Genomic DNA, 24,472 nt, shown 5'->3' on the forward strand with positions numbered 1-24,472 from the left:
CCCGCCTCAACCCAACTCCAGTCCATACATCCATGTGCACATATACATACAATCATCTAAAAATTCACAGATAACAAGCAGATCAACAAATCACATAACATGCCACTATCCTCGCCAGGATACCGACCTAACAGGTCACTAACATAGCATTTCTCTAACTCTTGGATACCGATCTCAATCAGGTCTCTAGCATATACCATCCTAACTCACAGGATGCAAACATGATAAAACAGCAACATAAAAACAACTACCCGGATCTCAATCCGATAAGGGTCGGCCTTGGTGCCTTAGACCCCGTTGATATAGTGAGGATAACTCACCTCGAAGCTGCCGACTGAACAGATAATCTGAGCTACTCCGATCACTGATACGATCTCCACCACTGGTCAACCACCAATGCGCTGAACTCAAAACAACAAACAATAATTACCAAAATGCCCCTGGACACCATTGGTCAACCCTTGGACAAAGGCAAGGTCAAAGTCAACTCCTGACTGACCCTACTTGCCGAGTCAACCCTATGACTCGTCGAGTTCCCATACTCAGACTTCACTCCATCCGCGACCTAACTCGCCGAGTCACCCCGAGACTCGCCGAGTCCAACAACTCAGAGACCACTCGCACACAACTCACCGAGTCATCCCTTGACTCACCGATTCTCGACTCAACCAAAGAATATCGGAACTCTTCGACAAGACTCGCCGAGTCCAAGAACAGACTCGCCGAGTCCAAGGCTATCTTCATCCGACTCGCCGAGTTGTTCTTCCAACTCGTCGAGTCCCAGCTCATCTTCAAGCAACTCGTCGAGTTCACCCATGTGACTCGCCGAGTACCACCAATCTGAATCCATTCAGAAGCATTCCAGGCCATGCAAATGATCCAAAACATAGATCCAACCTCCTACAACTCATCCATCACGTAAAGTGGCAATCTTTACGTGAATCCATAGAGATCTAGGCCATATTCACTCATAACTAGGGTTTGGGACTTGCAAGCCTCACTAAACACTCCAACACAGGGACTTTCATGCTCTCTGATTCTCCTCCCTTCCAGATCTGAGGTAGCAACCTCAGATCTACCCTCTAGACATCCATTTACACCCTTAAACATGATCCCACAAACCCCAAAATGAAGAAACAACATACAATCGGACCAAGAACGAGATATTACCTCCAATGGACGCCCCCAACTGAAATGAAGTTGATTCCAAGCAAAGCCCCTTGCCCCAAGCCTTCAATTCCCACAAATTCCTTCAAAGATTACTTCTCCAAGCTTCAATCCACTCAACAATGGATCTCCTCTGCGATTTAGGGTTTCTAGCACTCAAGAGGGAAGTAAAGAGGCTGGGGAAGGAACATAATGTTCCTTATATAGGGCTCAACCCCGAGAATTAGGGTTTTCTCCACCCAGCGCCTACTCGCCGAGTCCAACTCATCGACTCGCCGAGTCGGCTACTTAACACGCGGTCAAGCCGCGACTCTACTCGCCGAGTCCATCCATGGACTCGCCGAGTCACTCTTTCCCAATTAACACTTTTGGCCCTTCAACTCTACTCTCGCTATTTCGGGATGTTACAATTCTCCCCCACTTATATTAGGCTTCGCCCTCGAAGCCTACAGCAGCTCAACTCCAAGGATACTCCCACAATGCTCCACCTGGCCTCAACCAGACCAGGTCCCACAAGGCATACCCAAATGAACTCGAATACACTTTCCTTCCCTCACGGTGTCCTGACCACCGTCTCCAATAGGGGACCGGATTCACCCCCTAATATCTTCGCTTAACCCCTGCGAATTACCCATACTGAAACACTGCTCCAAATCACAACCATCACTCGACTCATAAAGGCTAGAAAACCATGAACCATCGGATCCCCGATCCGAATCCCACTCTGTCCATTCCGTGACGACGGAAACCCATTCTCTATCTCAGAGCACTCCCATGAGTCCTCCTCTTACAAACACTTACACATGCTGAACTAGCTCCAGCATCCTCAGGTTTGGAAAACCCGACACACTGATGACACCCTCAAACATCCCCCAGGATGAACCACTACTACATAACCAATACCCTGAACAGAATCATACCGAGATCCCAGGACTCTCCCCCTGCATCCTTTCCAAGCCTCAGGGCTCTACACCTGCGGAATTCCTTCCACAACCTCAGCAGACATCCCAAACCGGATGAGCTCCTACTTCACTGCCGTGAACACGATGCTCAAAACCATACTCGAAATACTCTAATCATAATTCTGCTCTGCAGCTTTCACTTTCGCGAACTTGCACTCCCCTCTCGGAGTTACACACCTTTCTCTCTTCCTTTTCCAAGGAATCCACTTGGCCACATAGCCACTCCAACACGTGCCACGGTGCTCGCCCAACGCGACACCACCCTTTTTGCGTAACCGCGAATCACATACTCTGGTTCTCATTGCAGGGGCTCTCAATCCCAAGCATTCTCTCAACTCATCAAAATCACTACCCGGGGCCAGACCTTCCAATGCAATCACACTGCAACATACACAAACCGCAATCTCAAACTGGACCAACAATACCCGCAGAGTCTTCAGCATGACTGGACCGCCCCATCCGGCCTTCAGTCCATTTGGACCACTCTCTCAGAACCTTCAGCCAATCTGGACCGCTCTCAGAGCCTTCAGTTTGGCTGGACCATTCTCCGAGCCTTCGGTCTGACTGGTACGCCTTCCGGCCTTCAGTCTATCCGGACCGCTCACTATCAACCAACATTCCATGCTATCCCCTCCTCAGGATTCCTCTCATGCATACCGTTCTAGCCCTCTAGGGGTTCTGAACTCTAACTCCATCGACACACTCGATCCCAGCCTGCTTCCAGGCCTCCATAACCAATGCCCTAGGTCTGTATCCCGCCCCGCATGCCCGACACTCGCTCCTATCAGCCTATACTCTAGGCTGACGGAACACTGCTGAAACCCAACAGCTAAGCACCCTCAAATACTCATCGATCTCCCGGAGAATTCTCCAATTCTCCCCCACTATAGCACTGACTAACAACCGCCAGCCGCCATCAACAACCTTCCCAAACAACCCTGCACCAAGAGACCACTTACACACGGGCCGCTTTCACAAGCATAACAACCCTTAGCAAAACACATCTCCTCACCGATCAATCCGCTCAAGAAGAATCCGATCTCTAATTATCCCTTCCATGAACGATGATGCTGCCTGACATATAACCCAATGCCGCATCTCCACTAACAACCCTTACGAACGATAGCCAACGCAAGCACCAAAACACTAACCATAATCATATCAAACCCTCAGGGAGCAACGGATACCAAGACGAAAACCCGAAACACAAATCCATAACCCAAACCACAACCCGAAAAATGAAGAATATCACAACGAAAACCAAACAATTACCGGCTCACGAACATTACACCACAATAATCACAAGATAACAAGACATCAAGAAAGAAACATACCCGCAGCTGTCTCTGGCACTGCCCTGACCTCCTCTGCAACAAGCTGAAAAACACGACCCTGAGCCCTTGGGGGCTCCGCTCCACCCTGACCTTCACCTGTGATCCTCAAAGTGGCCGGTGCTGGAGCCTGCACCGACCCAGCAGCAAACTGTGGACAGTTGGCCCTCAAATGTCCAACCTGATGACAATGATAGCAGATCCTCAAATCCCGAACTGACGCTGACTGCCGACAATCCCTCGCATAGTGCCCATCCCTTCCGCACTTGCGGCATGCACCACCGGTCCTACAAACCCCGGTGTGACCCTTCCCACACTTCCCACAAGTGTGGCTGCTCGAATCCCCCATTCTAACATCAACGGTCTTGGACCGTTTCGGCGCCGGCTGCGACTGCACCGGAGCCTGCCTCAACTCACGCATCTGCAACTCAATCTCTAACTCACGCCGCCTAGCGGCCTCCTGCAACTCCAACAAGGTCTCGCACCTCTGCGCAGACACAAACTGCCTGATATCCCTCTTGAGCATGCTCAGATATCGAGACATCTGAGCCTGCTCTGAAGCGAACTCTGGGCAAAACATCGCCCTCTCAGTGAACGTCCTGGTGATCTCAGTCACCGACTCCGAGTCCTGCTTCAGCTCAAGGAACTCCTGAGCCAATCTCTCCCTCTCAACCTGCGGAACATAACGAGTACTGAACATTTCTCTGAACTGATCCCATGAAACCGCAGCCCTCTGCGCCTCCGAAAGTGACCCCGTGGTCAATCTCCACCAATCCTTCGCCCCGAGCCTCAACAGGTTCAGAGCACACCTCACCCTATGATCAGCAGGGCATGAACACGTGAAGAAACATCCCTCCACGTCAGACAACCACCTCATGGCAACAATCGGGTCCTGAACTCCGTCGAACGTGGGAGGCTTCGTCCTATCGAAGTCCCGATACTGAAAACCCCGACTAGCTCCTCCCCCTGCCGCTGCTACAGCTGCCGTAGCCGCCGCGGTAGCCGTCTCGGTGAGAGCCGCATAACGCTCATCAAAATACTCAACCATGGCGGTCTTAATCGACCCAAACAGCTCTGGCAACTCAGCCCGGAACAACTCCGCAATCTCCTCACGCAGGATCTCACGAATCCTCGCGTCCAACTCACTCGAGCTCATCTGACCAACAATCTCGGGCGGCACTGATTCGCCCGGAACCCTCTCTCCAGCTCTCGATCCTGACCCGGATCCACTCTCATCATGCCTCGGAATCTCCATACTGAAAGGAAACACCACACAAAATCTCAGACTCTTCCCACACCCTGGGATCCAACTCTCTCTCAACCCACCCTAGAGATCATGGTTTCCCTGATACGCATATGGGTCCTGTGCTTTCAGTAGTACGGGCCCATACTACCTTCCACACCTACCCACATTTGTATGAAGTACTACCACAATACCCTAGAGAACAAGCATAACAATAATCATCCCTCACCACTAGAGAAACACTGAGAATCTCCCATAAGGGACCCTAGGCTACAGGCATCACAAATCAGGCAACATATCATGAAATCCTGAAGGTCCCTAGCCTAACACTAGCATGCTGTTCTATCAAAGCTCAAAAACAAATAACATGCATGGTATTTTGGGGTTACTTACTGGCTCCGGCTGATCGTACCTCCGCGTCCTCCTTTACTCATTTTTGAAAACCATTTTTAAATACTCTTTCGAAAACTCTCCTCGATTTGAGACTGGAGTCACACGGGTGTTTCTCCAATTCACTCAAACCAAGGCTCTGATACCAACTTGTAACGACCGAAAAACACAACAAATTTTAAATTTTTCAAAAACATCTCAATCCCAATAATTCTTTACAAAAAGGTTTTCAATTCAAAATATTTATCGTATTCCCAGAATCATCACACCATAAAATTACGAGGAGCGGTACGATCACGCCTTCGCCTTGCCACGATCTCCTGAAGAACCTGAAAAACATGAAACCACAACTGTAAGCCCGAAAGCTTAGTGAGATACCCCCAAAATACCAACCACAAATACCATACACGCATAACATGCCATAACATATCCGATCATAGAACAGCCATGCTCTCCGGGTCTACTGTGTGACTGGTCCGCCGCACCGGCCAACAGTCCACCTGGTCCACCCTCTGAGTCAATCCGCATACATCGAGTCTGCAGTGTGATTGGTCCGCCCGTTCCCGGGCCTTCAATCCACCTGGTCCACTCTCTGAGTCTACAGTATGACTGGTCCGCCCGCACCGGGCCTTCAGTCTGTCTGGTCCACTCTCCGAGCCTTCGGCACGTCTGGTCCGCCCCTACCGGGACCTACAGCCTATCCGGACCGCTCGCTGGGCCTACGGGACAACCGGTCCGCCCTGGGTATCTTGGCCTACTGCACACAGCAGGACCCGCCTCAACCCAACTCCAGTCCATACATCCATGTGCACATATACATACAATCATCTAAAAATTCACAGATAACAAGCAGATCAACAAATCACATAACATGCCACTATCCTCGCCAGGATACCGACCTAACAGGTCACTAACATAGCATTTCTCTAACTCTTGGATACCGATCTCAATCAGGTCTCTAGCATATACCATCCTAACTCACAGGATGCAAACATGATAAAACAGCAACATAAAAACAACTACCCGGATCTCAATCCGATAAGGGTCGGCCTTGGTGCCTTAGACCCCGTTGATATAGTAAGGATAACTCACCTCGAAGCTGCCGACTGAACAGATAATCTGAGCTACTCCGATCACTGATACGATCTCCACCACTGGTCAACCACCAATGCGCTGAACTCAAAACAACAAACAATAATTACCAAAATGCCCCTGGACACCATTGGTCAACCCTTGGACAAAGGCAAGGTCAAAGTCAACTCCTGACTGACCCTACTTGCCGAGTCAACCCTATGACTCGTCGAGTTCCCATACTCAGACTTCACTCCATCCGCGACCTAACTCGCCGAGTCACCCCGAGACTCGCCGAGTCCAACAACTCAGAGACCACTCGCACACAACTCACCGAGTCATCCCTTGACTCACCGATTCTCGACTCAACCAAAGAATATCGGAACTCTTCGACAAGACTCGCCGAGTCCAAGAACAGACTCGCCGAGTCCAAGGCTATCTTCATCCGACTCGCCGAGTTGTTCTTCCAACTCGTCGAGTCCCAGCTCATCTTCAAGCAACTCGTCGAGTTCACCCATGTGACTCGCCGAGTACCACCAATCTGAATCCATTCAGAAGCATTCCAGGCCATGCAAATGATCCAAAACATAGATCCAACCTCCTACAACTCATCCATCACGTAAAGTGGCAATCTTTACGTGAATCCATAGAGATCTAGGCCATATTCACTCATAACTAGGGTTTGGGACTTGCAAGCCTCACTAAACACTCCAACACAGGGACTTTCATGCTCTCTGATTCTCCTCCCTTCCAGATCTGAGGTAGCAACCTCAGATCTACCCTCTAGACATCCATTTACACCCTTAAACATGATCCCACAAACCCCAAAATGAAGAAACAACATACAATCGGACCAAGAACGAGATATTACCTCCAATGGACGCCCCCAACTGAAATGAAGTTGATTCCAAGCAAAGCCCCTTGCCCCAAGCCTTCAATTCCCACAAATTCCTTCAAAGATTACTTCTCCAAGCTTCAATCCACTCAACAATGGATCTCCTCTGCGATTTAGGGTTTCTAACACTCAAGAGGGAAGTAAAGAGGCTGGGGAAGGAACATAATGTTCCTTATATAGGGCTCAACCCCGAGAATTAGGGTTTTCTCCACCCAGCGCCTACTCGCCGAGTCCAACTCATCGACTCGCCGAGTCGGCTACTTAACACGCGGTCAAGCCGCGACTCTACTCGCCGAGTCCATCCATGGACTCGCCGAGTCACTCTTTCCCAATTAACACTTTTGGCCCTTCAACTCTACTCTCGCTATTTCGGGATGTTACACTAGGGTTATTGCTTTGGTATTCAATTTGCATGTGTCAATTAGTGAAAAACTTAGATCCAAAGCAATTAGGGTTGCGTGATCACATAAGATTGTAGATATACTCATAACCCATCAGCCCCATGATTAAGAAATTGCTTAGATTGATTATTGGAGAGAGATAAATGATTTATTAATATACTAATTAGAAATAGGTATAATTAATTTGGAATTAATAGCGGGTTAATTAGAATTAATTAAAGGTTGAAGGACTAAAGTTGTAATTGTTCAAAAGTTAAATAGAGAAGAGGTTCCAAAACCTTCATCCTATGGACGGTGTTGGAGACCCTAAAAGGGTTTCCAATAGCCTCCATTTAGATAATTAAGGAACTAGATAACCGTCTTATTTGAGATAATATTATTTTATATTCAAAGAAGGGTTTCTAGATGTCTCCTACTCAGCTATAAATAGCGTCTTATACTTTGGAATTTTCAATTACTCTATTTCTAGATACCAGATCCGAAAATTGATCCTCTCTTCCCTCTCTCCTCTCTCCTGATCTTTTTAGGGTTCTTATGTTGTGGGAATGAATTATTAGAGGTTCGTACACAATTAAAGCTTGTTTTCAAATAGACTTTTGGATTGTTTTGATGGAATCAAAGATTTTTTTTACAATAACAAATAAGATATATGTAATTTTGTGAATTTAATTTCCGTAAGGGTTTAAAAGATTTGATGTTCAACAATATGTTGCTTCAATAGTGTTATGACATAGATCAAAGTAGGTTGCATGTACCCTTAACGCCTTGTTCATGATTTTTTTTTTGTAAATTCAATAAAGGAAAGAGAAGGAAAATTTTGACAGAAAGGGAGGGGATGGAAAATATTCATTATTCTATGTTTCCGAGTTCAAAAGAAGTGTTTCCGAGTTCGAAGGAAATGAAAGAAAAATTTCTTCTCATTTCCACTTCTCTCCTTTAATGAAACTCGGGAACACCAATCTCTTTTATTTTCTTTTCATTTCCACTTATTTCCTTTTCTTTCTCTCGTTAAGTTGAACTCGGGAACGGGATGTAAAAGTATAACATCTAAACTGTTAGATTTAACAATGCAGGGACTACCGGTGTTAACAAAACCCTTCATAGGGATCACCCATGACAAAATGCGAATAGTAGGACCAAAATCGCTATTTTCGCAACACCATAGGGACCAAACATGTATTTTACTCTAAAATGAATTAAATATATATTAAATAACGGAAATATGACCAGATCTCGTATCAGATGAAAACGAGGAAGTTCGAGTAAAGCGAAAGACGAAAGACGGAGAATTCGTGAACTCAATCAGTGAATTGAAAATCATAGTATAGTCGATTTAAGCATATGACTTGTAATATTGAGGAGAAATCATTCTGGGTTGAACTGGGAGCCGATTTAGTCAAGGTATGTTGATTATATTTGTAAGTTTGCTTAAGTTGTGTTAAATTAATGGTTGTAAGATGTTTAGTTGTTGGGATGTAAGCTAAATCAAGACATAGAACTAACTTAGAAGAAAGTTGAGTTGAGATTGTGTTTCCTGACCTAATTTTGTCAATTTCTCGATTAAAATGAGTAATGATGATTTGAGTGAATTAGGCAATGTTAAGTAATGAAATTGAGAATATTATATATATATATATATGCTAAAACTATAGGATGATGTCAAATTAAGTAAAAAGAATCAACTAAATGATGAGCAAGTTGTGTGGGGGCTGGAAATGTTAGTGTCATTTGCTCTGAGCAAGAGAAAGTTGCTCTTCTCAAGTTCAAACTTAGTGTTGATGATCATTATGGAATCCAGTGTGATGGTGTCACTGGAAATGTTCAACGCCTTCATCTCAAAGGAGATTACTTCTATGACTACTTAGTTGGTAAAAAGGTGAGCTCCTCTTTGGCAGAGTTGAGGCATCTCAAATACCTCGACTTGAGTGGGAATCGTTTTTTTTTTTTTTTTTTTTTTTTTGAAGGAAGTCATATACCAGAGTTCATTGGATCCTTGAAACACCGGAGCTACCTCAATCTCTCTTATGCTGGTTTTGGTGGTATTATTCCTCCTCACATTGGAAATCTTTTCTAATTTAAAGGTTCTTGATCTCAGTTCAAACTATTATGAAAACTTTCTGAAGGCAGATGATATGGCGTGGGCCTTTAGCCTTTCGTCACTCCAGCTTCTCTACTTGAGTGCAGTGGATCTTAGTCGAGCACAGAACTGGGACATGGTGCTTCACATGATTCCCTCGTTAAAATACCTCCATCTTCGCTACAATTCTTGTAAAGGTCCACTCCCTGGCCTTTTTCAAAACATGACATCTCTAACTTTCCAAAGCTACTATAAGCGTGATCCCTTCTTTGTCAGAGCTGCATTTGTCTGGTTGTGGGCTTGATAAAACGCATCTATCTTCCCATCATCTTAATTTTAGTACACTTTCTAACATCCAACACCTAGATCTTAGCTGCAATCCACTTGGAGGCATATTTCCATCTGTATTGAGAAACATGAGTTTCCTAAGAGTCCTTGACCTTTCAGATTCCATGCTGAATTCATCGATTCCTTTTATGCTTATCCTAATACAATACTTTTTGTATTTTGAATTTGTATGACTTGTAATACGGGTGTTGTTTAGAGGTGCCAATTTACAAATCTATACTGAATTGGGTATTTAGACATGATCAAGTTGTAGATTATACTACTATGGAATGCAAGTAGTTCTCAAATATATATATATATATATATATATATATATATATATATATATATATATATATATATATATATATATATATGTTATCAGCTTTCATCTACATTTGTCCTAGTAAGTAAGAACCAGGTAATCTACTCATTATTTATTTCTTCATTTGTAAATTTTCTAGTTTTTCATGTATAGAAGGAAGATGTGTGGGTGAAAGGTGGAAATTTTTTGTTGGATTTGGTATTTGGATAAGATTATGGTCTGCTTGTATGAATATGCAATGGTAGTGGTCTTGTTTGATTATTTGGTTATGATATTAGATTAAGGTTAATCAGTATGTAAAATGTCATCCTTATTTTGTTTCTATGTATCTATCATTCTATCTGTAATTTCTGATTTTTAACATCATTGTAATATTTTACCTGTTTTTTTGTCCTGCATGATTGATACAAACAGGTGGGAGTTTGTGCATGAACAATTCTTACCAAAGAAGAGGTAGATTTTAGAACATTTAGTCGAATATATTTCCTCAAATATCCTTGGACATTTCCTTAGTGAAAACATACCATAACATATTGTATTGCTTGAGTTTTTTTATTTGCATCACCTATTTTTTTTTTGGTTTGACCAAGATAGTTGTGTTATTACTAGTTATTTCCTCGGGTGTTCAAGCCCTTGATATGTATTTGAGCAATTTCTTGATGTTCCTTGTCAATTTGCACAGATATCAATGATGAATATTTGATTGAAAGCTTGTTTTATTAGAGAATGGACATTTAGTTTGTCAATGTACACAGACTTCATATCCTTTGTGTTAAATTCTTTTAGATTTTAGGGATGAGTCATCGAATCATGCATGGTCTTTTGCTTAATAGAGTTATTGTTCATCTCTACAATCTTGCTTCCTTGTTTTCTTTAGAAGCATCTCATCATTTTGCTCAGTTTTCTCACCATGTAGGGTACATATTCATCATCTTTTGAGGCATCAACCAAGTTACTTTTGAATGCTAAAATAGATTACAAAGAGAACTATATATAGCCAAACAAACAAACGAAAAATACTACAAAACTTACAGGCATGTGCTTCCTATCAAAGTGGCAACTAAGCCCCCGTTATTCTCCTTCATACTTGGTCAACATATGATCACTTCAGCAACTAAATGAATCTGCCTAAAACCAACCCATGACCCATCACTAAAACCCAATTAAACCTGACTTGAACCATCAAAGATTTCTTGCAGGGTAACCCCTTTTTAATTTTATTATGTGTTTGAGGGTTTTATTATATATATAGATAACGACTAACCTTGTCCTTTACTTTATTCGATTTGTTTCTTTAGGTCATTGAAGATGCATCATATATTATACTCATAACCATGTTACAGGTCAGTTTTTTCTAACTCAAGTGGGTGAGTTTTCTATGGGAATCTCATAATAGTTGAAAAACACAATATCTCGGATACACCACAGTACACTTTAATAAAATAATTAAATAAACCAAGTGTCGAAAAATAATGATAAAACATAAACTTTTGGGGGATCCTTTGTGGACTTTATTAATCATATGTGAGGTCCACCATGAAACTATTTAGACCTATCATGTTACCATTGGCCTGCTAACCTATTCACAAGTTCGTGTATCATTTCCCACTTAAATATATTGAAATAATAATGTAGTTTTTTAAATTCACAAGTTCCTGTATCATTCCTGACTTTAATACATAAAAATAACAATATAGGATTAAAATAATGTGATTCAGGAGATTGTAAGTATTAGATTACACTTTGAATAAGTTTTAAAATAAAAAATATATATATATATATATATATATATATATATATATATATATATATATATATTAGGTATTTCTGTAAATCATTAAATTTCAAAATCAAGTTTATAATCTTTAATTATGATAAGTCTTAAAACCATCATATATATTGTTTTTGTGGGCAAATGCATTTACGTGTGACATGGGGAATTGATTTAGCCAAAAATCACTTTCTTTGATTGAGAAAATTAAAAAAAAAAATAGCCCATGACCAAATCAATACAATTTTGTGGATACAAATCAACAATTGATTTCCATGTCTTGTTTTGGTCAAAGGAAAAGTAAATATAGATAGACTATAAGCATGCAGTCTTGTCTTGTGGATACAAATTTTCAATTGACTTCCAAGTCTCCCATGACAATAACTTGTTTCATCACATCACATGCATGGGCAACTTAGTCATCATATTTGTAACTTGTAAATTTTTGGTTATAAGTTAGTTTTTTTTTTATATTTTATTTTTATTTTCATATACACTCCACAAAATGCAATGTCAAGTCTTGTACCCTTCTCCAGCATACTGTTAGGAACAAGCTAAAAAATCAAAAATTAAAATACGTTTCCTTTCCTTGACACATTAACATTGTTACATCAAATAATACTAAAAACAACTTGTTCTGTTGTATCTAGTTTTTTAAATCGTTGAAACCAAAAATCATTTTTATAATATAGAACAATAATTTACAAAAATTTATAATCTATCTTTGATTTCTCAAAACTCCATCTTTACCTCCTAAAAATATAAAGCTAAACTAGTCTTGAACACGGGTGTTATAAAGGTCATGATTTCTGATCAATATACTTACACAACACTCATAGATGGGCTATCCAAAGCAAAAAGATTGGAAGATTCAAATATGGTTTTAGAAGATATGTATATTACTTTTTTTTGTGGCAGATTTTTGTGATGATTAGGAAATTTGTGAGGTAGTGCTGGTTGTGATCGTGGCAAAAAGAGCAATACGGTGGTGGTGTATGGCTACATGATGGGGATTTGGAGACCCTAAAAGCGTTTCAGGTAGCTTCTATTTAAATAATCAATGAACCAGATAACTGTCTTATTTGAAATAATATTATTTTATGTTCAAATCATGATTTCTACATGTCTCCTACTCAACTATAAATAGAACCTTATACTTTGGAATTTTCAAGTACTCTTTTTTTAGATACTAGATCCAAAAATTGATCCTCTCTCGCCTCTCTCCTAATCTTTCTATGGTTCTTGTGTTGTGGGTGTGAACCATTAGAGGCTCGCACACAAATAGAGCTTGTTTTCAAAGATAATTCTAGATTGCTTTGTTGGAATCAAAGATTTGTTTACAATAACAAATAAAAGGTATGCAATTTTGTGAATTTTGCTTTCCATTAGGGTTTAGAAGATTTGATGTTCAATAATATGTTGCTTAAATAGTGTTATGACATAGATCAAAGTAGGTTGCACGTACCCTTAAGAATATAATGATTTTTCCGTATTATTACATGTAAAACCTATCAATATCTTATATAAGTTAACAATGACAAAAATATGATTAAAGTCACCAGATACATCCCTCGTTTGACATGGTCCTCAAACATAAGATTTCATGAATATAGCATATAATATCCTAAAAGGAAACCTATTATAACTTTTCAGATGGTAAAAGTAATATGATTATTTGTTACATGTTTTTTATTCATTTGGTGATGATATTACTAGCTTATTAAAAAAATCTATTATCACAATGTTTTTTCAATCTTATTCATACAACAAGGAACAATGCCCAAATTATTCATAAATAAATTTCATTAAAGTATATTTCTGGTATACCCGAAAATACCTAACCCGAATCATCAACCCGGATACCCGAACTATAAGACCCGAATTGTAAATAGTTTAGGTTTCGGTTCATATTATTTTATGAAAAAACTTGAATTACCCGAAGCTCGAAAATTACCCAATCAACAGACCTAATTAGCAGTAGTGATTAGTAGTAGATAATAAGCAATAAAGAAAAGATAAAACAAGGGAAAATTAGTCCTATGCTAAAAGCATAACATCTAAACAGTTAGATTTAACAATGCAGGGACCACAAGTGGTAACAAAACCCTCCATAGGGATCACCCATGACAAAAAGCGAATAGTAGGACCAAAAGCGCTATTTTGGCAAAACCATAGGGACCAAAAAAGTGTTTTACTCTAAAATGAATTATATATATATTAAATAACGGAAATATGACCAGATCTCGTATCAGATGAAAACGAGGAAGTTCGAGTAAAGCGAAAGACGGAAGAAGGAGAATTCATGAAGTAAATCTATGAATTGAAAATATAGTACAGTCGTTTTAAGCATATGGCTTGTAATATTGAGGAGAAATCATTCTGGGTTGAACTGGGTGCCGATTTAGTCGAGGTATGTTGATTACATTTGTAAAGTTTGCTTAAGTTGTGTTAAATTAATGGTTGTAAGATGTTTAGTTGTTGGGATGTAAGCTAAATCAAGACATAGAACTAACTTAGAAGAAAGTTAAGTTGAGATTGTGTTTCCTGACCTAATTTTGTCATTTTCTCGATTAAAATGGGTAATGGTGATTTGAGTGAATTAGGCAATGTTAAGTAATGAAATTGAGAATATTATATATATGCTAAAACTATGGGATGATGTCAACTTAAGTAAAAAAGAATCAACTAAATGATGAGGTCACGTATTGTGTTGCAGGTTTTCCGTATCTCAGTTACTTGCAAGTTGCAACAATATAATTTCTTCCTTTAATTTGATAACATCAAAAAGATTAGGGTCCCACATTGACAAAAGCTCACCAGATCTTTCAATTGCCTCAGCTACTGGCCTACTGCATAATTGCAGGTTCTTTTTCCCCAGCAAAAGTAACCTGATTTTTAAGCTCACCATATTTCTTTTTCATTTATATTGGATTCAGTGAGTTTTGATCCCCAGACACTTCAAATACTCTTTCTTTTACTTTCCCTGAAAACATCTCCTGCTTACACTTTTTTCCTTTGAGGTTGTGAATGTTCTTCATTTTGCTTTCCTTATTTTATAAATGTAGTAATGCTTTGTTGACAATCACTTTCTTCAAACCAAACTCCACCACACTATGTGCTCTGGACCATTGGGATCACCCTCAAAATTTACAAACTTTTCTGTTTGGACCAACTTTATCTTTTTTGCTCATAATTAGACAGGTTATTGTAATTACTTTTAAAAACAAGTAAGAAAGCATTGAGTCAGTATAAGTAACATAATCAACCATTCAATGTTACATTCCTATAACACTATTAGTTACCAAAATACAAGCATATCTAGTAAGTAAGACAAGAGAATAAAAGAATGGCATCAATTAGTAGAAATGCTATATATAGTTATAATGTTTTGCTGGAGATGAGATTGAATTCAATACCTAGACAATGCCTCTGTAGTATGTACATTAAGTTTCAATTTGGTTTAAGAAAGGGAGGGCTTGAATTGAGATACACTTTCAGATGGATTAGTCTTTAGTGGAATGTCTTTGAGCATTCTTTTTGTTATAATTGGTGATAGCTTCAAGAATGCAAAATCCATTTTAATTGGGAAGGTAATTTCTTGCAAGATATATCATGGTTATTAATTTTTAAATATGCCGACCACTGGGCTTTGAAATTCTACATGTTAATTACTTTACTGTAGGTTATACACACATTTTAGCTATCCAAAACATTCTAATTTTGTAGGGTTTTTTTATCATTATATTTATGTTGGTCCAACCTACAGAACGTGAAAAAGCTTTTATGTATTCATTATCTCTTGTGTTATGATGCTTTCCTTGTTTCTGTAATTTTAGTTTTTCCCTTGGTCCAACCCTTTTGTATTATGTGCTTTGAGTGTATATATATATATATATATATATATATATATACATACATGTATGTATGTATGTATGTATATATATATATATATATATATATATATATATATATATATATATATATATATAATGACTAACCTTGCCCTTTACTTTATTTGATTTGTTTCTTTAGGTCATTGAAGATGCATCATTATATTCCAAACCATGTCACAGGTCATTTTTTTTTAACTCGAGTGGGTGAGTTTTTCTATGTGAACCTTGTAAAATTGAAAAACACCATGTCTTGTATACACCACACTTTAATAAAATAATCAAATAAACAAACTGAATGTTTCCTGTAATTTAGGGAACCCAAGTGTCAAGGATATAACATAAACTTTGGGGGCTACTTTGTGGACTTTAAGAATCATATGTGAGGTCTACCGTGAAACTATTTAGAACTATTATGTACTATTGGCCTGCTAACATGTTCACAAATTCGTGTATCATTTCCCACTTAAATATATTGAAATAATAATGTAGTTTTTTAAATTCACAAGTTCCTGTATCATTCCTGACTTTAATACATAAACATAACAATATAGTTTTAAAATAATGTGATTCAGGAGATTGTAAGTATTAGATTACACTTTGAATAAGTTTTAAAATAAAAAAATATATATATATTTTAGGTATTTCTGTAAATCATTAAATTTCAAAATCAAGTTTATAATCTTTAATTATGATAACTCTTAAAACCATCATATATATTGTTTTTGTGGGCAAATGCATTTACGTGTGACATGGGGAATTGATTTAGCCAAAAATCACTTTCTTTGATTGAGAGAATTAAAAAGAAAAATAGCCCATGACCAAATCAATACAATTTTGTGGATACAAATCAACAATTGATTTCCATGTCTTGTTTTGGTCAAAGGAAAAGTAAATATAGATAGACTATAAGCATGCAGTCTTGTCTTGTGGAAACAAATTTTCAATTGACTTCCAAGTCTCCCATCACAATAACTTGTTTCATCACATCACATGCATGGGCAACTTAGTCATCATATTTGTAACTTGTAAATTTTTGGTTATAAGTTAGTTTTTTTTTATTTATTTTTTTTATTTTTATTTTCATATACACTCCACAAAATGCAATGTCAAGTCTTGTACCCTTCTCCAGCATACTGTTAGGAACAAGCTAAAAAATCAAAAATTAAAATACGTTTCCTTTCCTTGACACATTAACATTGTTACATCAAATAATACTAAAAACAACTTGTTCTGTTGTATCTAGTTTTTTAAATCGTTGAAACCAAAAATCATTTTTATAATATAGAACAATAATTTACAAAAATTTATAATCTATCTTTGATTTCTCAAACACATAAATGCTTGTTTGTCAATATATATTGTGCTTTTTTCAATTCATAAATTGTTAAAGACTTGTGACCAAGTAATTACGTGTGCTATGGGGAATAAACTTGGACCAAAACCACTTATTTTGATTAACAGAAAATTAAAAGTGAACCTGGACCAAAAGAATACAAGTTTGTGGATACAAATTGTCCGTTGACTTCCATGTTGACTTCAAAGTCTTATGTATCATTTGCTTGTGAACAAATTCCCAAGTACATGTATCATTTCTGACTTAAATATATTAAAACAATAATATAGTTTTTAAATTCACAAGTTTGTGTATTTTAATTTATAAAAATAATAATATAGTTTTTTATAAATAATGTGATTCAAGAGATTGGAAGTATTAGCTCATGACCAAAAAAATACAATTTTGTGGATACAAATTAAACATTGATTTCCATGCCTATTTTGGGGAAAAGTAGATATAGACAAAGACCAAAAGCATGTGGATAAACTTGTTTCATCACATTTTCTAGAACACTTGAATACTGTAGTAATGAATGATATACTGCTTAGTTTGCAACTTATAATATTGTTGTGATGAATTAAAATTATTATTTTCATATAATAAAATAAGACAAATAAACAAACTGAATATTGCATGTAATTTAGGAGGCCAAGGTCTGATACCAGTATTTTCAAAAATTAATAATAAAACTAAATGAACTTTCTTATGTATCATAAAGTGTGAACATATTGATTAGTAATCTTAAACACTGTTTTTTTATTTAGACTTAATAATAATATCAAAATAATAACATGATTTCAAAATAATGTGATTTAGAAGCTTGTAAGTATTAGATTTCCACTCATTTGACATGCTCAACCCATCTAACAGTTTCATATTTAGTCACGGTTTTAAATTCCCAGCTTATAATTGTAACTATCACTTAAAAATATTTATAATGTATCTATGATTTATTGAAATGGAAATGCTTATTTGTCAAATACTGCATTTTATTCAATTCTAATTTGTTAAAAGATTGTGGTGAAATAGAATTGCATGTGCTGTGTGGAATAGTCTTGTCCCGTAAACCACTTTTAGTTATTGAGATAAAGAAAACTTGCATAAGCATATAAGTTTGTGGTTACAAATTTTTAGGGAAAATGACTTACGAGGGTAATTATCTTTATCGCTTTGTTCACATTTAGGTAACTTCTTTATTTTTGTACACATTTGACCATTTAACTTGTTATATGTGTTTACATATAGCAAGTTAAATGGTTAAATGTATACAAAAATAAAGAAATTACCTAAATGTAAACAAAGCGATTAAGATAATTATCCTCCTAAGTCATTTTCCCCAAAATTTTAATTGACTTCCAAGTCTTCCAATATTGCAACAAGTTATTCTTCATTAATTTATTCCTAAGTCATTTTCCCCAAATTTTTAATTGACTTCCAAGTCTTCCAATATTGCAACAAGTTATTCTTCATTAATTTATGGCTTTATAAATGTACTAGTTACTTCATCATAAGAACCCATCACTTCATCATCACAACTCATCTGCTCGCTTCAATTTTCTTCTAAACTAAAATTAAGTTAGGGTTGATAATGGGGAATTGGAGGGGTTTGGGTTTCCATCTCATTTTCGTATGTGTGTTTTTGTTTGCAGCCACATATTCTTGTTTGGGGGTTGGAAATGTTAGTGTCATTTGCTCTGAGCAAGAGCGAGTTGCTCTCCTCAAGTTCAAACAGAGTGTTGAAGATCCTTTTGGAATGTTGTCATCATGGGTTGGAAATGAGTGTTGCATGTGGGAACGAATCCAGTGTGATGGTGTCACTGGAAATGTTCAACGCCTTCATCTCAAAGCAGATGATTACTACTACATATCTGGTAATAAGGTGAGCTCTTCTTTGGCAGAGTTGAGGCATCTCAAATACCTCGACTTGAGTCAGAATTATTTTCACGGAAGTCGGATCCCTGAGTTCATTGGATCATTGAAACAGCTGACCTACCTCAATCTCTCTGATGCTGATTTTCAAGGTATTATTCCTCCTCGCATTGGAAATCTTTCTAATTTAAAGGTTCTTGATCTCAGTTCAAACCATCATGAGCTGAAGGCAGATGATATGGCATGGGCTTTTGGCCTTTCGTCACTCGAGCTTCTCAACTTGAGTTCAGTGGATCTTAGTGGAGCACAAAACTGGGACATGATGCTTCACATGATTCCCTCCTTAAAAGAGTTAAGTTTGTCACGTTGTAGACTTTCCAATGTTAATCTTGGTCCTTTTCTTAATTCCAGTAGAATACTTCCTAATATAAAACACCTCGATCTTGGCTACAATTCTTTCAAAGGTCCACTCCCTGGCCTTCTTCAAAACATGACATCCCTAACATTCCTCAGTCTTTCTGGATTTAATCATAGTTTATTGGCATGGAACTTTCCAAAGCTACTAAGCATGATCCCTTCTTTGTCAGAGCTTCATTTGTCAGGTTGTGGGCTGGATAAGACGCATCTATCTTCTCCACATCTTAATTACAGTACACTTTCTAACATCCAGCACCTCGATCTTAGCAATAATCCACTTGGGGGTATATTTCCATCTGTATTGACAAACATGAGCTCCCTAGAAGTCCTTGACCTTTCAGATACCATGCTGAATTCATCGCTTCCTATTATGCCTAAACTTCTAGAGCTTCATGTTTCTGGTAACAAGTTTAAGCAGATTGAGGATGTTGGAATCTGGAGACAGTGCCACCTGAAACAATTAAGTGTAACAGATAATGAGTTTGCTATGGAAATGATTGACACACCAAAAAATGCATCAGAGTGCTCCATATATGCTTTGGAGTTTCTGGAATTAAGTCGGAGTTTAAATGGTAGAATTCCAGAAACACTTGGAGGACTGGCAAACTTAAGAGACCTTGATCTATCATACAACAAACTGACTGGTTCAATCCCTGAATCTCTAGGAAGATTAAGATTTTTACAAGTACTATATCTATCTGAAAACCTATTGAATGGTTCAATTCCAGAATCCCTTGGAAAATTAGCATCTTTAACAGATTTGGATCTAGGATCTAATTTATTAGACGGGACTATTCCAGTTTCGATTGGGCAACTTGCCAAACTCCGTACTCTATTTATCTCTAACAATTCTTTAGAAGGAGCGGTTACCGAAGCCCATTTTGCTAATCTTTCAGTGTTGAAGCTCTTGGATGCTTCTTCTAACACTAAGCTGACATTCAATGTTTCATGTGGGTGGATACCTCCATTCCAGTTGATATATCTTAGTCTCAGCTCTTGTAATATCGGGAATGGATTTCCGCAGTGGCTTCGACATCAGAGGAAACTTCAATGGTTAGAGTTTTCCAATGCTACACTTTTGGGGCCGCTGCCCACATGGCTGCGGAAGATGCCCATCATTAATTTCTTAGATCTCTCTCACAACAAACTCAGCGGATCTTTGAAAAACCTTCCTAATGCAGGAAATGGTGATGTATATTGGTATGTACCTGTATTACTTCTGGAATATAACCTTTTCAGTGGGTCAATTCCACGGTCATTATGCAGAAGAACAAATTTGGAAGTGCTTGATCTTTCAAGAAACATGTTAAGTGGGAAAATTCCCAACTGTATGGGGAATCTGCAGGGTTTGACTGCCATGAGATTAAGCTCAAATCAGCTCTCTGGTGCCATTCCTAGTTCAATTGCTCTTATTTCATCATTACTTTGGTTAAATTTGAACAAAAATAACTTTACTGGTGAAGTTCCTCCAGAATTAGGGAATCTCCAAGGTTTGGGAGTCTTAGATTTGGGTGACAATAAATTATATGGAAATATACCCAATTGGATAGGGAAAAAACTTACATCTTTGGTAGTTTTGAGTTTACACAAAAACAACTTTACTGGTAGAATTCCTCCATCTCTTTGCAAAAGTTCAAATCTTCAAATTTTGGATCTTGCATACAACAACTTAACCGGAACCATCCCTCCGTGTGTAGGAAACTTAAATGGCATGGTTGTGAGTCACTCGATATCTGAGCATTTTTTAGATATCGATGATGATAAGAATGTGATTCAGGTCATGAAAGGTGTTGATCTTGAATATACAACAACTTGGGAAATAGTTTATAACATGGACCTTTCAAGCAATAAACTTGTGGGAGAAATACCTGTTGAGTTCACTGCACTTTCCATGTTGGTGGGTCTGAATCTGTCTAATAATCATCTGAGAGGGGGTATTCCAGACAGCATTGGAAAGATGATGAATTTGGAAACTCTTGATTTCTCAAAAAACGAGTTGAGCGGGAGGATCCCTTCAAGCATGGCGGCTTTGACTTTTTTGAGCCATTTGAATTTGTCACACAACAACTTGTCGGGTCAAATTCCAATAGGAAATCAACTGCAGACGCTTATTGATGATCCATCAATTTATGCTGGGAACAAACATCTATGTGGACCTCCATTGCAAAACACTTGCTCAAATCATCAAGATTCAACAACAACAACAAGCAAGAAGAAACACAAAGCAGCTGATGAGAAGATGGAGGTATGGTTGTTTTATGTGGATATAATGAGTGGTTTTGGAACAGGTTTTTGGGGTGTTATTGGAGTTCTGATGTTCAAGAAGCAGTGGAGACACAAACTTTTCATGTTTGCTGAGGAAACCATGGATAAGATATACGTTGCAGTTGTGGTAAGAGTTGCCAAGTTCAAGAGAGGAAGAGAATAGCTGTGTAGATCATGTGGAATGCAAGTAGTTCTTGAATGCATGTTATCAGTGATAGTTTTGCTTTTGAGATATGCTTATTCTAATGTATTACTATTTGGATTTTGTATTTGTATGGCCTTTGTGATCTCAGTGTTGTTTAGAGGTGCTAATTTACAAAATTTCTTTTGGATTTGGTATTTATACATGATCAAGTTGTAGATTTAGATTACTATGTATTTGAGTTGTAGATTTTTTTTTTCTTTTTAATTCTCGACCTTCTGCTGCTGTTCTCACTCCCAACATGGTGTTGTATCCCCCGGTTTTCATCTACATTGGTCCAAGTAAGTAAGAAACATGTAATTGACTCATTATTTATTTTTTCATTTGTAAAATTTCTAGTTTTTTCATGTATAGAAAGAGGATGTTTGGGTGAAAGGTGGAGTTTTTTTTTTGTTGGATTTGGTTTTTAGATAAGACTATTGGTCTTGTATGAATCTGCAATGGCAGTGATCTTGGTTGATTGTTTGATTATATTCTCATGAGATTGCAAGTTATGAGATTAGATTAGGGTTAATCTCATATTTTTGTGTTTGTTTGTATGGTGTTCAGTCTATTCAGACAATCACTCTGACTAACATGAAGTTGTATTGTATGTATTTGTTGCATTAAACTGGTGGTCCATTTTACCCTTCCTGAAGAGTAAGATGGTTTTGGATAGGATAGGATATCTATGTTTTTCTCATCATCATCTATGTTATGTAATCCTCCACAAGGCATATCATCATTGACAATAGATGTAAAGAGGGTCTTAAAGTCACTTCTGATACTATATTATTTCTAAGTTTATGATATTTTGTCGGTTTTTTTGATTTTGGATTTTTCTTGACCCATCCCCCTTTCTACTTATGTGTTTTAAGTTTTTCATATATTGTATCATGCGTAACCTTTTTCTTTACTTTATACATTTTGTTTCTTAATTTAGATCATTTTGAGTTCATCATCGCATGGCTCTTCATGATTGCTCCTCTCCTCCATTAAACCATGTTAATTACTGGTGAGTTTTGTTGTGTACTTTGAATTGCTTCAAGTGGATAAAATATTTTGCTTGAACCATATAATTTTAAAACACATTGTCTAATATATACCACAGCCTGATTAAATAATAAACACAAACAAATAAATAAAATGAATGTTGCATTCAGTTAAAGTAGCCCAACGTTTAAGGTTTAATACAGTGTGAAAAAATAATAATAGAACAAATATGTGAACTTTGGGGGCTACTTTATCGACTTCAAATTCATATGTGAGGTCTACCGTGAAAGTAATTAGACTTCTTATGAATAGATTTGACTAGTTATCCTCAAAAAAGCATTTTTGTTCCAAAACAATAAAAGAATTTGTTGCAATTTTGGTGGTTATTTTGATGTTTTATAGCAATTTTGGTCATGTTCCAAGTAAAGTTACCATCTTACCCTTTATCTAAAAATATTGTAAGTTCATATATATTAAAATACCTTTGAGCATTCTTTTAATTAAATTTGTTGGCAATTTTGTTTATATTTTTAATGGAACAATAAATTATTAAATTTGTCTATTGTATCAGGTGAAAATTACCAATTGTGTTTGGAATCTGTATGAGATTAAGCTCAAATCAGCTCTCTAGTAGCATTCCATGTTCAATTGCTCGTAATTCATTATTATATTGCTTAAATTATGAACAACAATAGCTTTATCGGTAAACTTCCTCGGGAATTAGGGAATCTACAAGTTTTGGAAGTCATAGATTTTGGTGACAATAAACTCGGTGGAAATATTCCCAAATGTATCGGGAAAAAACTTACATATTTGGTAGTTTTGAGGTTCAACAAAACAACTTCACTGGTAGAATTCCTTGATCTCTTTGCAAAGATGGGATCTTGATTTCAATGTACAACGTCCAAAAGCTTACCTTGAACTTGGGTGGGTAATAAATTCAATTATGGATAATATTCTGTTCTTCCCTTTCTGAAATAAATTCGTGATTTTTCTTCATGAAAATCATTTAATTTTGGAATAACTAACAAATTAGCAAATGGGTGCTGTTTTACAAGAAGCAATCGGTCATTACAAGGCCCTTATGACCCAATTAACATCATGAAGAAGTAGGTAAGTATTGTATACTAATTTTTGTAAGAAAAGCATGGTGGTTGTTTTGTGAATCCAACCATGAAGTTTGAAAATTTCCATTTTTCAATCAATAATTGGTACTATATTCATCTTTATGAAGGTGCTTCAACGCCCATGATTACATCTACTTCAAGGTCCTTGTGAGTTTTTATGTTCTTTCGATCTTTTACTCAGATTATACATAAACCGCCATACTGGTGTTTATGGGTAATGTATTTTTAGGTTGATGTTAATATATATATATATATATATATATATATATATATATATATATATATATATCATGTGTAAACCTTAATATGCTCAATAATTTGCAATTATTGATGAAATAATCAAGAATCGACCCAAAATCATGCATTGATTGGTGATATTCTACACCATGTTTAGCTATGATCGTTAATTTTATAATTGACCCAAAATCATG

At 37.5% G+C, this 24,472-nt stretch overlaps 2 protein-coding genes across 12 annotated transcripts; both read left to right on the forward strand.

Annotated features, from left to right (window-relative positions):
• The first annotated feature begins 8,708 nt into the window (after positions 1 to 8,708).
• On the forward strand, positions 8,709 to 10,908 carry LOC128127590 (receptor-like protein EIX2). 2 transcript variants are annotated; one of them, XR_008225481.1, is made up of 4 exons: positions 8,709 to 8,861; positions 9,259 to 9,499; positions 9,584 to 9,734; positions 10,604 to 10,908. XR_008225481.1 is itself a non-coding variant. In XM_052766207.1 (4 exons), the coding sequence occupies exons 1-4, from the start codon at positions 8,802 to 8,804 to the stop codon at positions 10,651 to 10,653; spliced, it is 498 nt and encodes a 165-aa protein (XP_052622167.1). In that variant the 5' UTR covers positions 8,709 to 8,801; the 3' UTR covers positions 10,654 to 10,908. The 2 variants fall into 2 exon arrangements, 1 of the variants encoding a protein (XP_052622167.1); XM_052766207.1 differs by having other exon boundaries at positions 9,588 to 9,734.
• A 1,141-nt stretch (positions 10,909 to 12,049) lies between these two features.
• On the forward strand, positions 12,050 to 22,863 carry LOC128127620 (receptor-like protein EIX1). Of its 10 annotated transcripts, none has more exons than XM_052766268.1 (5): positions 12,050 to 12,998; positions 14,044 to 14,370; positions 14,677 to 14,823; positions 15,993 to 16,057; positions 18,839 to 22,863. In XM_052766268.1, exons 4-5 carry the CDS (start codon positions 16,003 to 16,005, stop codon positions 21,901 to 21,903), a joined length of 3,120 nt encoding a protein of 1,039 aa, XP_052622228.1. In that variant the 5' UTR covers positions 12,050 to 12,998; positions 14,044 to 14,370; positions 14,677 to 14,823; positions 15,993 to 16,002; the 3' UTR covers positions 21,904 to 22,863. The 10 variants fall into 10 exon arrangements, 8 of the variants coding, with proteins under 8 accessions (XP_052622228.1, XP_052622230.1, XP_052622229.1 ...); XM_052766270.1 differs by having other exon boundaries at positions 14,201 to 14,370; XM_052766269.1 differs by having other exon boundaries at positions 12,051 to 13,316; positions 14,213 to 14,370.
• The last annotated feature ends 1,609 nt before the right edge of the window (positions 22,864 to 24,472 follow it).

The sequence above is a fragment of the Lactuca sativa genome, chromosome 8 (genome assembly GCF_002870075.4).
Source record: "Lactuca sativa cultivar Salinas chromosome 8, Lsat_Salinas_v11, whole genome shotgun sequence".
In the NCBI taxonomy this organism is placed as follows: Eukaryota; Viridiplantae; Streptophyta; class Magnoliopsida; order Asterales; family Asteraceae; genus Lactuca; species Lactuca sativa.

Coding starts and splice junctions, on each gene's coding strand:
- LOC128127590 (XM_052766207.1), top strand. CDS start 8,802: ATGACTTGTAATATTGAGGAGAAATCATTCTGGGTTGAACTGGGAGCC. Junction 8,862..9,258: donor TGGGAGCCGATTTAGTCAAG/GTATGTTGATTA, acceptor TATGGAATCCAG/TGTGATGGTGTCACTGGAAA. Junction 9,735..10,603: donor TCGCTACAATTCTTGTAAAG/GTCCACTCCCTG, acceptor TGATACAAACAG/GTGGGAGTTTGTGCATGAAC.
- LOC128127620 (XM_052766268.1), top strand. CDS start 16,003: ATGCATCATTATATTCCAAACCATGTCACAGGTCATTTTTTTTTAACT. Junction 16,058..18,838: donor TTTTTTTTTAACTCGAGTGG/GTGAGTTTTTCT, acceptor TTTTGTTTGCAG/CCACATATTCTTGTTTGGGG.